This window comes from Sturnus vulgaris, chromosome 21 (genome assembly GCF_052056855.1).
Source record: "Sturnus vulgaris isolate bStuVul1 chromosome 21, bStuVul1.hap1, whole genome shotgun sequence".
Classification (NCBI taxonomy): Eukaryota; Metazoa; Chordata; class Aves; order Passeriformes; family Sturnidae; genus Sturnus; species Sturnus vulgaris.
Genome location: NC_142263.1, coordinates 6947865 through 6961595, shown reverse-complemented (window position 1 = coordinate 6961595; position 13731 = coordinate 6947865). Strand labels below are relative to the sequence as shown.

Genomic DNA, 13731 nt, shown 5'->3' with positions numbered 1-13731 from the left:
TCCACTAAATTAATTAGACTAATTAATTCAGCAGTGAGCAGTTCTCAGCCGGGTGACTGAGCTGGACTGGCTCAGTGATGGGTCCAACGTGCAGGAAATGAGGGAAACACGACTGTGGGAGCAGGAAGAAGAGAGCAGGAACACTTCTTTCAGCAGCAGCAACCTTCTAGACTGCTTAGCTGCAACATGAAACCACAGCCTTTGGGTACAGTCTGATTATCAGTTTAACCTAAGTGCCTGCTGCCTGCCAAACGAAATAGTCTGGCCTTTATTCTGTCCCCCACTCTCCCTTGTGGCAACTGAGATTGGTGTAGTCATGCAGCAGAACTTACTTTTTTAAGACTTGATGACTGACATTTGTAAGTGATAAATGACCTTTTTCAAATCCTGATTTCCATTCAGACTCTCCAGGGCAAGCTGATAAACTTAATTGGTATTAGAAAGCAAATTCCAAAGCTCAGGTTTCCCACTAGTGTTTGTACACACTCAGGTTTTGAACAAATGCAACTGAAAGAGTTGCACTGCAGTTTCCAGTATAGAAGTGCTCAGACTGATACAAAACCTAGATAAAAATATATTAGAAAACATTCCTATCCCACAATAAGGTTAGGCTCACATTTACTCTTACTTGAAAGCAAATACGAAGTTAGATTAGACATTTTAACAGGCCATTACAACCCCTCCTGATGGATCATCAGCTAAATGCAATCATCAGTGCCTCCAACAAATTTAACTCTGTAACATCAGGAGTTAATGCACCACTTTGAGATTTAACATCTTTATCTCCAGTCTCATCTAAGACTCCAACAGAAGCTGTGAAGACCAGGCAGACAGCTCTAATATCTTCACAGTTAGAAGCGTCACTCAAGCACGGAATCCAGAGTTTGCCTAATTGCTTTCCCATTAATTTCACATGGGAGAAGATATAAACAGACATTGCAAGCTGGCAATTAAGAAAACCTTACTTGAAATCAATCGCTAAAAGAAAATTTAAAAGATGCAGTATATGACATAAAGATGCCAGCCTGTCAGATTATTTGAATTAACAGAACCAAACTTATGCTTCATACTTCACCAAAACAAACCAAGGAACACCACAGATAAAATGTATCAGAGGGATTTTGGCACAGGTTACTGTTAATGTAAGATGAATGCCTCAATTCTTGTGTCTGAAGTCAATGGGAGTCTAATATGAATTCCAGTAAGCCTTAGGAAAGACAATTTTCTTAAAGGATACTGGAGATGAAAATTTATTGTAGATGGTTAAAACACTTACTGCTTGAGCAATAACTTCTAGCACTCTCCTGTGTTTCTTCCTGTGTAGATTAAAGCAACGACACTGAACACACAGATGTAAGGACTGTATTATACTCTGTGGTTTTATCTGTTAATGTTTGCAAGTTACTGCTTTGCTCATTTTTAAAGCAACCAACCATAGTGCTGCCTCCTCATTTTGCACAGCACTGATACAACATAGATAATAAATCTATGAAAATAAATATAGAAAATAAATCATTCTGTTGGGGAGCATTTTAATGGTGACCAGCCATGCAAATACAAAGTTACCCTACCAAGACACGGGTGTGGGGGATAAACAGTTACACACGGAAACACTGACAAAAACAGTGAAAGAGCTGTTTCTCTTTTTGTTGTGCATATTCCTCTCTTTTGTTGCCATTCAAACAGCATTGCAAATCTTGTTACAATTATCTGTAAGCTAAAAACATGTATTGGCAGAAGATGCAATACAAACCACATAGTCTATTCAGGTCACTGGCTTAAAGGCATGGGAACACCATTATAATCGACAATGCTGGTTTGGTTTTATCCCCAGGTAATCCTTCCCTATCACCTCCAGGCTACTCCCTCTGGAATACACACAGTTAATGCTACCATTGCCTTCCAGTTATTGATTCCAATTCACTTTGCCGTGTATAACTTCTGTTATTGCATTTCTGCTCCACAGTTTTACCAAAAAACACTTTCAAAAACCACAAAACATAACAAGATAAATATTAATAAAATCCCACCCAAATTTAAATTTCTTCTCAGTGTGACTCACCACAGTAAGGTTTATTAAGTGCTTCTGGCTTATTAAGTAACTAAAAATCAGACTTTTTTCTTTTTTTACTCCAGGATTACTTTTCAGTCCCTAACAAGCCAGACACAAGACCCTTAACTGCACACAGAACCAAATGAGCAGATCACAGCTCTGCTGCTGTTTCCTGCCCTGCTCTCAACTGATACCAGCTTTCAGAACAGCTCTGACAGCCAAAAGATGGAAGGCTTCTATCTTCTACTTTTATTTCCAAGACACATAAGTTAACTTCCAGCAATGAATTTTCTGCCATCTGTGAGGCACTTACCTACTTCAGTTTATAAAGATACCAAGGTATTAAAGAATTAGATGTCAGCCAACCTCATGATTAGGTTACTGAAGTTCACTGCTTCAAAATTCTATAATCTGTTCTGAAAAAACACTCAGAACCTGAACATGTATAAGGCAGGGCTGGAAAGCAGATGAGCAGTTCTCTATACCAAGAGTAAAGCACAATGAGATCTTCCTTCTCGAGTAACAGAACCTGGAGAGCTCTCAAATAACGAAAAATATATTTTAAAAAGAGCAAATAAGCTAAGATTCAGCATAGCTAGGGAGCAATATTGCTTGGAAAAGACGTTTTTCACTGAGGAAATTTGTGCAGTCATGCAATTTCTCTAGAAGAGGAAGAATGGAGGGACGGGTGTGATCCCACAGAGCAGAGCAAGGCTTGGGGCAGCCAAAACAAGGGCAAGGTCCAGGGGACACCCCCAGACCAGAGGCTGCAAAAGGCAAGGGGAGCAATATTAAAGAAGCTGAGGTGGTGGCTGGGAAGGAGGGCTGAGGAAAGCAGAGGACTTGCTGAAGAGCAGAAGTTGCCCAAAACACAGTCAAATGACAGGGAGAGAGAAAAAACCTGAGAGCAAAGAGCAAGCAAGGCCACGTTTCTGCTGCAGGAACTGCCAGAGGAGATGGAAACAGACAGAAAAGGTGATTCAAAAGCTTTATTTTTCCCCTTTCATTGTACTGAAGGAGCCAGGCCTGGGAAGAGAAGTGTAGGATAGAGACAGGAACGAGGGAAGCACCATCACAAGTCAGCTGAACACCAAGGGGAATTGTGGCTGACAGAAGGAGACATGAATGGGGAAAAAAAATGCACATAATTCCTCATTATATCAGAGGTCATGCTGTAGTTCTGCATTCTTAGGGTAGTACAGGCACTGCTTATAGAGCAAGAGGACAACTCAGAAGTTTTCTCAAGCACCAGGTACTTTCCAGGTAAAAAAAACTCCTCTTCCTTCTGAAAGGCACAGAAATATTAATCAAGGGTACACTGCTCACTTGTTCTTCCTATGCCAATTTACACAAAAATATCAAATGATTTAAAGTTTTCCAGAGATAATTCATCATCATGCTTAACTGACTATGCTATGACTAAAATGACACAATGCCTACCCTATTTATAGAGTAACTTGTGGACGGTATCACCATTAACTCAGCCACCACTAAATCAGACACTAAAACCAACTCTGCAAGTAAAGGCTGAACCACTGAGAAGTACCAGATGTTTGGTGTGAAAGATGTCCCTCTGATGTACACACACACAATGGCTTTCATAGCAGCCTGGTTAGCAAGTGCTGCTTATCAATGTCACCAGTTTTTACCTTGAAAGACTTCAGAGTAAAGCCATAATCTCAACCTCAGGCTTTTACATTTTTTTTTAAAAAACCTACATATTTGGTATTTCTAAGAAGAAAAGACTGTAGTTAAAATACCTAAATTTAGGATAGAAAACTTCATATCTGAAGCACTTTTTAATAAAATGCCTGGAGTGAAAGCCCAGCAAGTCTGCCTGTCAACCATCACCCATAATGAAGCCTATGGGATTTGGTCCACTCCCACACTGACAGAAATTGTTTGGTTTAGCTTCTTGAAAGTTTTAAAACAAAATTCCTTCTTCAATCACTTTCAAGGGAGCACATACAAACTAGTTTCACAATGGGAATCCACTCCACCCACCAAGGGCTATGGGAAAGCAGTTAAGCATCCCAAGGCACCAGGCCAGGAAGGGAAGAAAACACATTACTAAGTCCATCTTCTCAGTGCCAATGCTGAAGTGGCCAAGAAGCAATAAAAACGGGCAAAGAATTTATATCTTCTAGTGTTCCAAAATGCAAGAGAGAATCAGTCCACAGGTTAAAGCACATTCATTGTGTTTTCTGGCAGATCAACAGGTAATGATAAAGAACATGGTTAGGGTATTTTGCAGAATTAGGAGATTTGCAATTTGACTTTGACAGGAAAACAGACACCCCAAATGTGGATATTCCCATTTCAAAGTCAGAGCAAACTGACCTGCTGAGAGGATCAGAACTTCCTTAGAAACTCTAAGAGGTTAAAATACATACATTCAAGGTGTCTGTTTTGTTTTTGAAACCAAATTCCAGATTTGTCCACTGAAATGACAGAAAAGTACACAACCTAAAAAAAAGTCAATGTTTGTATTTTAATTAAAATGCATTTTTAGTATATTAGTAACATTAGTAATAATATACTAAAATATAATAATATTAGAAAATATTGAATAATAATAAAGCAAGGACTGAGCAAAATGAAAGCGAGGGAAGAAATTTTTTGCCTCTTGGAAAGTACCAACAATTTTGAAGTTACTCCCCAAGAGGTAAGACTTTGACATTTGACAGCTGCATCAACAACACAGAGCTGAACATCAGCACTCATGGCCAGTCCCCTATGAACCACACCTACCTTGGAGATGAGTAATAGCATTTTTAGATACTTTGTTTAAAAGTGATATACTTACAAGGAAAATAACGAAAAATATAAAAGCACCCCAGGTTTTGTTAGTTAATTTTCTATGTGACATCTCTGACCTCTGTACCAGTATCACTTGGCTCCTGGGATGTGTGACAGTGACAGCAAGTCCCAGCTCTTGTTGGGAATCCTGGATTATTGACACAGGGACACAATGCTGGTGTGGCACCAAAATCAATACGGCAACATCCTGCAATCCTCCATCTACAGCTGAGCAGTTCTCTCCACTGAGAGCTGGCACAGCCTCCCACCACTGACAGACAGACAGACAGACACTTCTCACTGGCCTAAGTTACTCCAGGACTGGATCAATTCTTTCTATATCTGATAGACTGTGCCATATTGTTCAGTTTATCACTGAACAATATCAATGATAATCAGCATATCAGTCTGACTGTATTAATGGTTCAAATTTAGAGCAGTAAGAAGAGTTTAATAATTGGCCTACCATTCTAATTAACTTTAGTATTGAAGAAATAATGTTTTATGTTATTGCAGTTCCTTCATTGAAGTGTTGTACACTAAATCCTGAGCATTCTGATAGGGAAAAGCTATGCCAATACATTTTGTTTGGCAACCTTACATTCAGAGATGGCAAGCACTCAGATCCAAACCAAACCCAGGGAGTCTGAATTTTGAATATTATATCCAAAGTGAAAATAAAAAAAGACATTACAGCTATGGTAATGATATCTAGACAACACACATAAATTAAAATCTCCCCCAAAAAAGCCCCTGGACCAGGATGAGCAGGCAGCACCCAGCTACTTGCAGCACAGGTGAAGATCATGAGCTGACAGTTCCCAGCACAGAGCACAAAGCTCTGGCAGCAGCCAAGGGCTGCCCTCGGCCTCCCTGCAATTCTTATCGTACAGAAACTCTGTTACCCCACACCGGATTAGAGGTTATTAAGGTCTCCACTAATCCAAAGTACAAACCAGGCTAGGACACAACGCCCATTCTTTTCCTATTTCTCTGCACTATTCCTCCCCCTATTCTTGGGCCCATTTCATTTCTCTTCATTTAGAAGAGAAGACAATTTCTACATTAATTCCTCTCGTGTTGTTCCATATGTTATTTCTGCCACAGCAGAAAAAGTAGTTCTTTTATACTTGCTTTCCACAAAACAAATCATAGCTGATGTGTCTTGCATGAGTAAAGAAGGCATAAGTTATTTACAATCAATACAAGTAATTATAAAAAGCCATTATTTTTCCTTAGGGGAACATACTAATCCAGTTCTATTTTGTCACATGTAATCTTAAATCAGAGGTTATGCTACTCCTTTAAGCAATAAATTCAGTGCAGACAACTAAAAATATTAAATAATTCATTTATTGAATTTTCTCCACATTAAAATAGAACAATTTCAAGGCACACTTTTGGTAAGTTATTTACAAACAAAACCAACACAGATGAGAACAACAGTAGAGTAATCAAAGTGGATAAAAAGCCCAAACTAGGCCTGTGGCTGCCAAAGGAGAGGAGCCATTTTAGAAGCTCCAATTCTTTAGTGTAGGACACAGCAACCACTTTGAGAATCCATCCAACTTTCCAGCCAGTCCCCTTTTCTACAGCATCCTCATGTCCCCACAGTGAGGGAGCAGGAAGAAGACACAAATCCATACCTCCTGTAAGACAGACTTCACCAACCCATCAAACCACTAAATTTACCTGCACCTTTTTGCCTTCCTTTTAAATAACAACAACACAAATACATCCAGTGTGGATCTTCTAACACACTACAAACCTACAACTACCTTTGCTGGTCAAGAGGCAGCAAACATTTGTACACTGCACAGTTCCCTCGCACACCTGCAGTCAGACAGTCAGCAAGAGCCAAGAAGAAAATTTGTTGGAAGTTGTTCTGCAGCCCTCAGAAGAACAATTAACAATGGTTATTCACCACAAAGTCCAGGAGAACAACCCCTACCTACGCTGACCTTACAAGCATGACAGCAGGGAAACTCTCCTTCCCCTCAGTGGTCTCAAAGGACAAGGCAGCAACGACTGAGTTTAATGTAGGGAAAACCCCACAATCTAAGCACCTTCATCACTAAAACTCTCAAAAGGCAGGCTGAAATCCCAGAGGATAAGCACTTTCTCGTATAACTCCACAAAAAGAAAAAAAAAAAAAAAGGCCCACGCAATTCCCTAGACATGCATAATTAAGAATACATCATTGCCCTTTTCTAACAGAGTGCTTTCCCAAGGAAACTCAAATGCTCTCTAGAACAGGAGAGCCCTGGCCTAGTCCAATGGCTGGGTAAACACCAACTCTGCAGGACTCTGCACATCTCTACAGTTCTCCTATATCTACATTATGACCAGCGTCAACTTAAATTCCTGGCTTTCTCATCCCTTCCCATACATCCCCTACAGTAAACACTGTCCCTTCAACCTCACCTTCCAAGCTAAGCATTACCTACAGCTTTTTGATATGCACACAGTTCTGTAAGCTCTTCCAAGGTAAAAAACGTTCACAAATCCTCTCAAACCATTCCAGAAATAACCTTTCCCCAGCAAGAACCTTCAGGGAAAGCTTAGCTTCCTTCTGCACAGGTACATACCACCTTGAGAGAAGATGTGTTATTTTCTTTGTCTTTTCCAGCCAAGGAACGGACTGCTCACACTGCACATCCCGACCTGAACCTTCCGAGGTGCCTTTTCGAACACAGCCAAACATCCCTCGCCGTGGCCGAGTCAATGACGGCGTCCCACCCGGAGGATCAATGTCTACCTGGACACACGGCCACCCTTCCCCTCCTGCCCTCCCAGGGCCGGGAGGCCTCGTCCCGTCCCGGCTGGGCTCCCCTTCCCCAGCAGCAGCGCGTCCCCCAGCGTTATCCCCGCTCCGTGCGCGCCGGGAGCCGCCCTTGCTCCACATTTACAGCCTAAAAATCCACTTGCGCTGCCTCCCGCCCCCTCCCAAGGCCTTCCCAGCCGAGCTCCCCGAGCCTCTCCCCGCTCCCTCCCGGCGGGTCCCCGCTCCGTGCGGGCCCCCCGGACCCTGCCCGGCCGATCGCGCCCAGGCCGCCGCCCTCGCCCCGCGGCCGGCGCGGGCTCCCAGGCGAGCCCGGGGCTGCGCAGGCCGCGCCGCCGCCCCCGCGGTACCTTCGGTCTGGGCGCTGGGGCCCGGCTGGGCCATGGCTCGGCGGGCGGCGCCGCCGCGGCCTCCTCCGGGCGGGGACCGCTACGCCACGGGCACAGAGACGGGAGCGGCCGGGCCGGGCCGCCGCCTCCTCCGCCTCATCCTGACAGCGGCCGGCGGCGGCGGGAGGGGAGGACGGGCAGGAGGAGGAGAAGCAGCAGCAGGAGGAGGAGCCCCGCGCAGGCGCCCACGGTGAGACACGGGAGCGGCTGCGGCCGCCGGGCGGGGAGGGAGCGGGGAGCCGGAGCGCGGACAGGGACAGGGACAGGGACAGGGACAGGGACCGGGACCGGGCACAGGGAGTGGGACCGGGACCGGGGACGAGTATTTATAAGGTTTCCCTAATTCATCCTTCCCAACAGACGAGGATCGAGACTGGGATCAGGGACCGCGACTAGGAACGGGGACCGGGACCAGGGACCGAGACTGGGAGTGGGGATAGGGACTGGGAGTGGGGACTGGGATTTTGGGTAGGGATAGGGAACAGGAACCGGAACCAGGGACTGGGACAAAGACCGGGAACCAGAGAGAGGATCCAGGAATGGGGAACAGGGGCCACATATAGAGACCAGGGACAGGGTCTGGGGACAAGGTGAGGGTGGCAGTGGCTTCTCCCGCGTTTGGCCCCTCAGCGCCGGGGCAAGGGAGAAATCCCCGGTCCTACAGCCCGAAGGCATAATTAATGATTATTATTGAGAAAGTCGCTTTGAGCAACACCAACAAATTCTGCCCTTTAATCACTGAGGTTGGAAAATACCTCCGAGGTCATCGGGTCCAACCTGAGGCTGATCCCCACCTTGTCACCCCGGCCATGGCACGGAGTGCCACATCCAGTCCTTCTCTGATGTGATGTCTCACCCTGAAGGGGATGGAAGCACCCAGGATTCATAAATCCTCGTGGACAAAAGGACCCTCAAAAATCAAGTCTGCAAACAACCAGAAAGCTTTATTAGTAAATGACGCACTAGGCATGGAAATTGGTGTATTGGCCTGTTTTCAGCTGTCACACTTATTGTCACACTAATAATACAGCTGTGACCTGGGTGGGCAGTGGAAGGAGCCCATCCTGCCAAGGGGTCCCTTCCCCAGCACCCATGGCTGGGCTGTGTTGTTGGAGGTTTAGTCCTTTGGTGGGTTTTAGTCCTCCCACCTAACTGGGAGAATGTCTGAACTCCAGGTTGTAGCAATAAAATAGTATATCTACATCATTTGAGCACATATAAAATCACAGAAGACACAGAGTTGGAGTAGAAATTACACCAGGTCCTTCCAAAGGCAGGGTCTGTTACAAGTCACTTTTGTTATGGCTTCTATACCCTAAAATGAGTCACTTTTAAACTGAATCTCACTTGTTGCCCCAGTCTTTCAAGCCTGCTGCCAAAATACATGGCACGGGATTCTACATTTCCCATTAAAATTTTGCTCATTTAAACGAAATGCAAACCTGAAATAGGAGTCTTTGAAAATTATTCCATTTTGCCTTTTTTGATCAGTTAGGGTAAATCTTTTCAGTCTTTGCCACTGTATAAAGTAGGTTTAAAATAAAGACTTAACTTTTCTGTGTTCCCAAAATGAGACATCTAGGATTTTCTTCATGGAAATTTGGAGAACCCAGAAGTGTCAGCTGCTCACAGAATTGCTGACTTAGTGGTAGGTGATCAAAGGATGAAGTATCTATCATTTGAGGTACATTTACAAACTTCTTAGCTCCTTCTTAGGCTTTTTTATAAGCAGCTGAGTGTTACAAACATTCAGTGCATGAATCTCCCTGAAAATCTAGTCCTGAGTGTAGGAACTGAGCTCTGGAAACTCCAACCTGGTGTGTGTTCATACTGGTACCTCAGAGCACCCATATTAGCAGCTAATTTCATCTTGTTCATGTTGAGGCAAAACTCTGACACATTTTGGTCGGTCAAGGATCAAACTCAGCATCACTGCTGCTGAAAAAGAAAGTAAGATAATAACAAGCTTGATATCTGCTGTACCTACAAGTGCTTATTAAAGGATGAATGTCATTACACTTTCATCACTTCCATGGATGGGATGATGGGACATTGACTATTGGAATTGCAACATTTCCAAGTCTCTATCTGAACTCCTGAGCTTACATTCTGAATGGATTTTATATGTAGTATGAAAAAAATATAAGAACTCTCAAGGGGCTTGTACTTTTATTTTGCTTTCTTGTTCTTCAATTTAGAGTTGTACTAGCTTTATAGGTGTGGTTCTTACTTAATCTTTCTTTTCTGGACAGTAATTGGACTTGACAGAGGTGAAGGTTTATGTTGTATCTAACAGAATATCTTCTAACCTGGAACAATTGAGTAACTTCCTCTGTGCCTCCCAAAATGTCCCATTTAATCCTACTCACTTGTAGTTCTTATAGCCTTGATCTCAAAGGATTTCCCAGCATGACTCAGCTAAATCTTCAAAGAGGTAAAGGAGGTTTAGCAGCAGTTTTCAGTCAGAGGAAAAGGTCTTGCAGCACAGAACCAGCAGAGCCCAGAAGTCCTGAATTCCAGTCCTGGTGCTGTGAATGTCACACCAATGCAGTGTTAAGGAATCAGTGACGCAGGTGAGCAGAGACTATTTCTGGAATAAGCTTCTCCAGAAATAATGCTCTTAAAATCCCGTGAATTTTTATCAAATTTATTTGGCCTAAAAGCCTAACATTTTCAATATCAGCACCACAAGTAGCAAACACGTGTGAATGGAAGATGCATCCTCCTGGAGAGTGTGTGCTGTGTCAGTACAGGTGGAGGAGTAGCTGTCACCTTGCACTCTGCCTGAAATTTAATCCTGCAGGCTCATTGGAAGAAAGAAGTTTGCAGGCTTTGTTTGAACAGTAACATCCAGGGGCAAGTAATGAGTGTGAACACACAGTGGTTGCTGGAGACCAGGAGCAAACTGAGGGGAATGGGGGTGTTTGGTTGCAAAGAGCACAGCGAAGTAATTCACATATCTAGGAGAGAAGAAATATTTTAATTTTCCTTGAGGAAAATAAATAAGTGGGGAAAGAGCTTATTAAATCTGTTTTCCTAATAGGTCTTACGGTTGTTTGACTTCTGTGCTTTTGGGTGCTTGGGTGCTCAAGTTCCAAATGAAACTTTCCCTTATTTTTTTTGATCGGGTAGAAACATTTTTCTCTTTCTGTCTCTTTGCTTTTGCCTTTTATTTTCCTTTACTTGGGGCACTTTAACCTCAACTGAGGCATCTATTTTCACAAGGCTTTGAAGAATGTAATTATCACTGTCCTTATCTGTGACACTAGTCCCAGATCCTGAGGCTGGTTGAGTTACCCTGGCTATGTCCCAGCTCCATGTCAGAACAAGACCCAGTTACATACATTGTACTTGCCACAAAGTTCACAGCTTTGGGGGAGTCCCTGCAACTCCAGCAAGTCCCTCCTTGTGCATGATTAAAGGGGCAGGGCTGTGATCAAACTGAGGAAGAATATGGACCCAAAAGCTTTGTAGTCACAGGAAGTTTGGCTAATAAATACAGAGCTAATTCCTTTTGTTTTGAGTGATACAAGATACTACTGTTTTAAACAACAGCTAAGCCCATTCTGCAAAACCCAGAGCCTTTAAAAAAAGATAAATTAAATTTCTGGACTTGCAAGGCCAAGTCTGAATCTGGTGTGAATGCAGTGGAAACAGGCTGATGTGTGGTAACTGAGAAGCTGCCCTGTAGCACAGAAGCAGAATGGAGATCCAAAAGGCTCTCTGAAGTGCTGTGCCCCTTGTCTGCTGCTTTGCTGGCCATGAAGAGGCTGGATTCCATTGTGCCCTGTATGGTGGGGGCTTGCAGTCAATTACAGGCCCTGCTCCCAGTGTAGTTCATCTCTTAAACCACCCACTGCTTAATTCAATTAATCCAAGAAAGCTCAGTAACGAGGTGGATTTGGGAAGCAGCTTTGTGGGTTGCTAAGGCTCAACTCCAGTTCACCCACAGGGGAAGAGAATTGCAGAACTGGGGCCCTTTGCCTCAGCAAGCAGGAGATTCCATCTCCCCCACCTCCTCTACCTGGAGGTGTTACACGGTGGAGAATTGGGTAACAGCCTCCATTGGCCAGACCATGCAATGACATCATCTTTGGAGGAATGCAACAAGAATGCTTCGGATGATGAGAGTAAACATGTTACCAGGAAAAAAAAAAAAAAAAGCGTTTTAAATTCCAGGTGAAGCCCAGGGAAACAGAAATTACACATCTTTAAGGAGGGACTTGGTGCTGCAGGGCAGCAAGCCTTGACTTCATTCCAAAAGCAAGTAACAGCCTTGTCCTGCTCACAAAAGAGAAGAGGTAAACCAGAATTTATTGCTTGCACTTCATATATTTCTAGGTTTGCCAGATTTTGTCTACTGTTTTTCTCACATTTTTTTTATTGTTTAAAATAAAGTGTTCAGTTTCCTAATTTTTAAATGTTTGTTTTCCTTCTGTTGAGATTGATGGGTCATTAATATTAAGTATTGATTCTGCAGCTAGGAGTGTTTCTGGGCTTTGGTCTTTTCTTTTTAAAGCAAAGCTTTTGGAGAAAATTTACATTAATCTAAGTATTACCATAAAGAGGCTGGCTAAAAATCCCAAATCAGTCATGCTCTTTGCTTCAAAAGTTCTTCTGGAATGCAAGGAATTTAGTCTGGAACAATTACATTATTTGCAATGGTAACTTCTTAGCAAACCCTGGAATAGCTTATGTGGTTAAAAACCTTTTCAAGAGCAATTGAAAAATTATGTTATCCCATCTATTGTTTAAAGGAATCCATGTGGTGCAGTTCTTTGAATATATGGGAAGAAAATGGAGCCAAAAAAGAAAATTTGGCAGGCAAAAAATCGAAGTGCTTGCATTGGCCCTAAATCCAGATATATACACATTAATGATCTCATTTGAAAGATGTCTATATTAAGATCTGAAAGCTCTTGGTGTTCCCAAGGGACAAGCTCATTGAATGTTGTGATACACCATGAAACAGAACAATTTTTATTTCTGCAAAATAACCAAGAAATCAGAAATTCAGACTGAGTAACAAAGGGCACATAAAGAACACAGTCTTTTGGGTAACCCTGCTCAGCAGTACATCAGAATTGCCATTGCAGGGAGGCACAGCTTTGTGCTTACACACTCCTTCCTGGGAAGATCTAAAAATAAGCCATACCCCATTCAGACTCACTAAACCTGCATTACAAAGTTACCTGCACACTCTGCAACTACTGCAATACCAGCATCTCTACTTGCATCACTGCTCAGGGCAGACGTGGGCAAAGGCTCCCTCCTGGCAGCTCTGTTATTGCAGCAGGATGTCACAGCAGAGGGGACAGGCACCAGCAAGGCCCGTGTCAGTCACCACACATTTGTCACCCCTCACTGAGGAATCCCAACGTAGTCCTGCATGTGGGACCCCAGAGAGAGCTCTCGTTTTTTTACTCTGTTCATGAGATTATGCTTGTCTTCTAAAAACCTAAAATAACAACAGGATTTCTGCTTCCTGAGGCTGTTTTACACATAAGTACTGCCTGCAGTAGCATTTCTCCAAGCAGCAGCCCATGAGCAGTAGCATCTCCTGCACTCAACTTTGGAATCTTGAGCGGGCTGGTTGGTTAACCTCGATGAGATGAGTCATGTCAGATCTGCAGGAGGGGGTCGTTTATCCTGTCTTCTTCCTCTGAGGCACAAGCAGCTCAGTTATCCCATAAATTCTAATGGTTTGC

At 43.4% G+C, this 13731-nt stretch overlaps 1 protein-coding gene across 1 annotated transcript in view; it reads right to left on the bottom strand.

Annotated features, from left to right (window-relative positions):
* Nucleotides 1–8133, bottom strand: part of RABEP1 (rabaptin, RAB GTPase binding effector protein 1) — a 46821-nt gene extending 38688 nt beyond the window's left edge. Inside the window, exon 1 of the mRNA XM_014888005.2 lies at nucleotides 7985–8133. Coding sequence (XP_014743491.1) covers nucleotides 7985–8018 — 34 coding nt within the window. The 5' untranslated portion in view covers nucleotides 8019–8133. The remainder of the gene's footprint in view (nucleotides 1–7984) is intronic.
* Nucleotides 8134–13731: the final 5598 nt, after the last annotated feature.